Raw genomic sequence first — 1708 nt, 5'->3', positions numbered from 1 at the left:
TAATTATATCATACATATTTAAAATTAAATAATAATCTTTTAAAAAAAATAAACTGGAAAATATATTCTTATCATATAAATAAACTTAATCAATTAACAAATTTAATCCGTTGAAAGCTTTCTTTAAGATAACTTACAAATTATATGATTTTGTTAATTTATAATGAAAATAATTCAAATAAATAAAATTATTATTATCATTAATTTACAAGAAAAAGATCAATAATATAATTCAGAAATATAAAATATTATTGATATATGAATTTGCTGATTTTTAAATACTGAATTTATTACTATTTTAACAAGAAGTACTAACTTAATAAAATATTGTGATAATAAATTATTTTTTTAAAAAAATGAACCAATTTATTTAAAAACCGTTACATTATACTAATTTTGTAAAAAGATTAATAATGAATTTTTTTTAAATATTCTAATATTTTTCATTTATTGAGCAATTTTAACCAGCAATAGAGAAAAAAAAAGAAAAAAAAGAAAAAAAACATTAATTTAATATACACAAAAATTATAAATTTAATAAAAATAATAAAGAAACTAATTTTAATCAATTTAACTTAATAATTATTAAAAAACTATAATTTTAAAATTAATAATAAACGAAAATTAATATAAAAAGAAGTTATCCAAAATAATAATTAAATTGAAAATAATATATATTATTTTTTTATCTAAACGACAAGAAGTAATCATTAAATACAAAATAAAAATAAAATTTACTAATATTAATTTATTTCAAAATAAACTCAAATAAAACTCCTTTTAAATATATAAACTGAAAATAAAAATTACAAACGAAATTCAATATAAACTTTATATTTTTAAGATTATTTAAATTCTTTTCGAATCAATCAATTTTTTCCTAATAATACAGATTAAAACAAACAAAAACAAACAAAAAAAGCAAAATTCATAAAAACAAAACCATATACAAAACAAAAAAACCTTTAAAAAAATAAACAAATAAAACTCCAAACCCTTCCTAATCTTACAATTACTTAGAACTAAAAATAAACCTATCAGTTTTGACTTTCTTGTGCTTCATAAACTTAATAGGATCAGTTCCAAAAGCAATACTAATATCGATAGTCATTTATTCAGTAAAAGAAATATTACAAGGTCCACCATCAAATGGTTTTGAAAAAGTTACCCACATACTCCCTGAATTAGGTTCATACATAGCCACATTCTAAGTTAGGCTTTTACTTTTATCACACTAAGGAAATGTATAATCATATTAAGGTGCTTCTTCATATACTGAATACATGTCTTCTAATACAGTATTTAATGTCTAATCTGCTCTTATAGCTACTATATCTACTCCTCTCATTCCTTTTCCAAAAGCTATACCAATCCAAACATCTGAATATCCTCGAATATCGAAATTGACTATTTTTTTGTCTAAATCATAGAAGTATTCGATTTTAAATCCTTCAATAATAATTAAGTTTCTATTTATTTTATTTTAGGTTATTGTATTTTTTATTATTAGCAGTATTATTGTGAAATATTTTAGATTTATTATCATTCTTTTATTTTAAGTTTTTTTTTTTGTTAAAAATATTTTTTGTTATTTTTATGAAATCAATTTATATATTTTGCTTAATTTTTTTGCTTAAATTAATTTTTTTTATTAAATAAAAATATTTATTTATTAAAATTTTAAAAAAAAATTAGTATTTTTTTATTA

The 1708-nt window shown here is 17.5% G+C and overlaps 1 protein-coding gene across 1 annotated transcript, besides 3 other annotated features; it reads right to left on the bottom strand. All coding sequences in view use genetic code 6, as the record gives it.

The window, feature by feature from the left end:
* Positions 1 to 474: 474 nt before the first annotated feature.
* Positions 475 to 503: a microsatellite.
* Positions 478 to 503: a microsatellite.
* Positions 504 to 689: 186 nt separating this feature from the next.
* On the bottom strand, positions 690 to 1465 carry IMG5_096840 (hypothetical protein; the record flags this gene model as incomplete). The annotated part of the gene is made up of 1 exon (XM_004035540.1): positions 690 to 1465. A coding segment is annotated over one exon (537 nt), but the record flags the coding sequence as incomplete, so codon positions are not given.
* A 155-nt stretch (positions 1466 to 1620) lies between these two features.
* Positions 1621 to 1657: a microsatellite.
* Positions 1658 to 1708: the final 51 nt, after the last annotated feature.

Source organism: Ichthyophthirius multifiliis, assembly GCF_000220395.1.
Source record: "Ichthyophthirius multifiliis unplaced genomic scaffold scaff_1120509250829, whole genome shotgun sequence".
Classification (NCBI taxonomy): domain Eukaryota; phylum Ciliophora; class Oligohymenophorea; order Hymenostomatida; genus Ichthyophthirius; species Ichthyophthirius multifiliis.
This window is presented reverse-complemented; position numbering and strand designations above follow the sequence as displayed.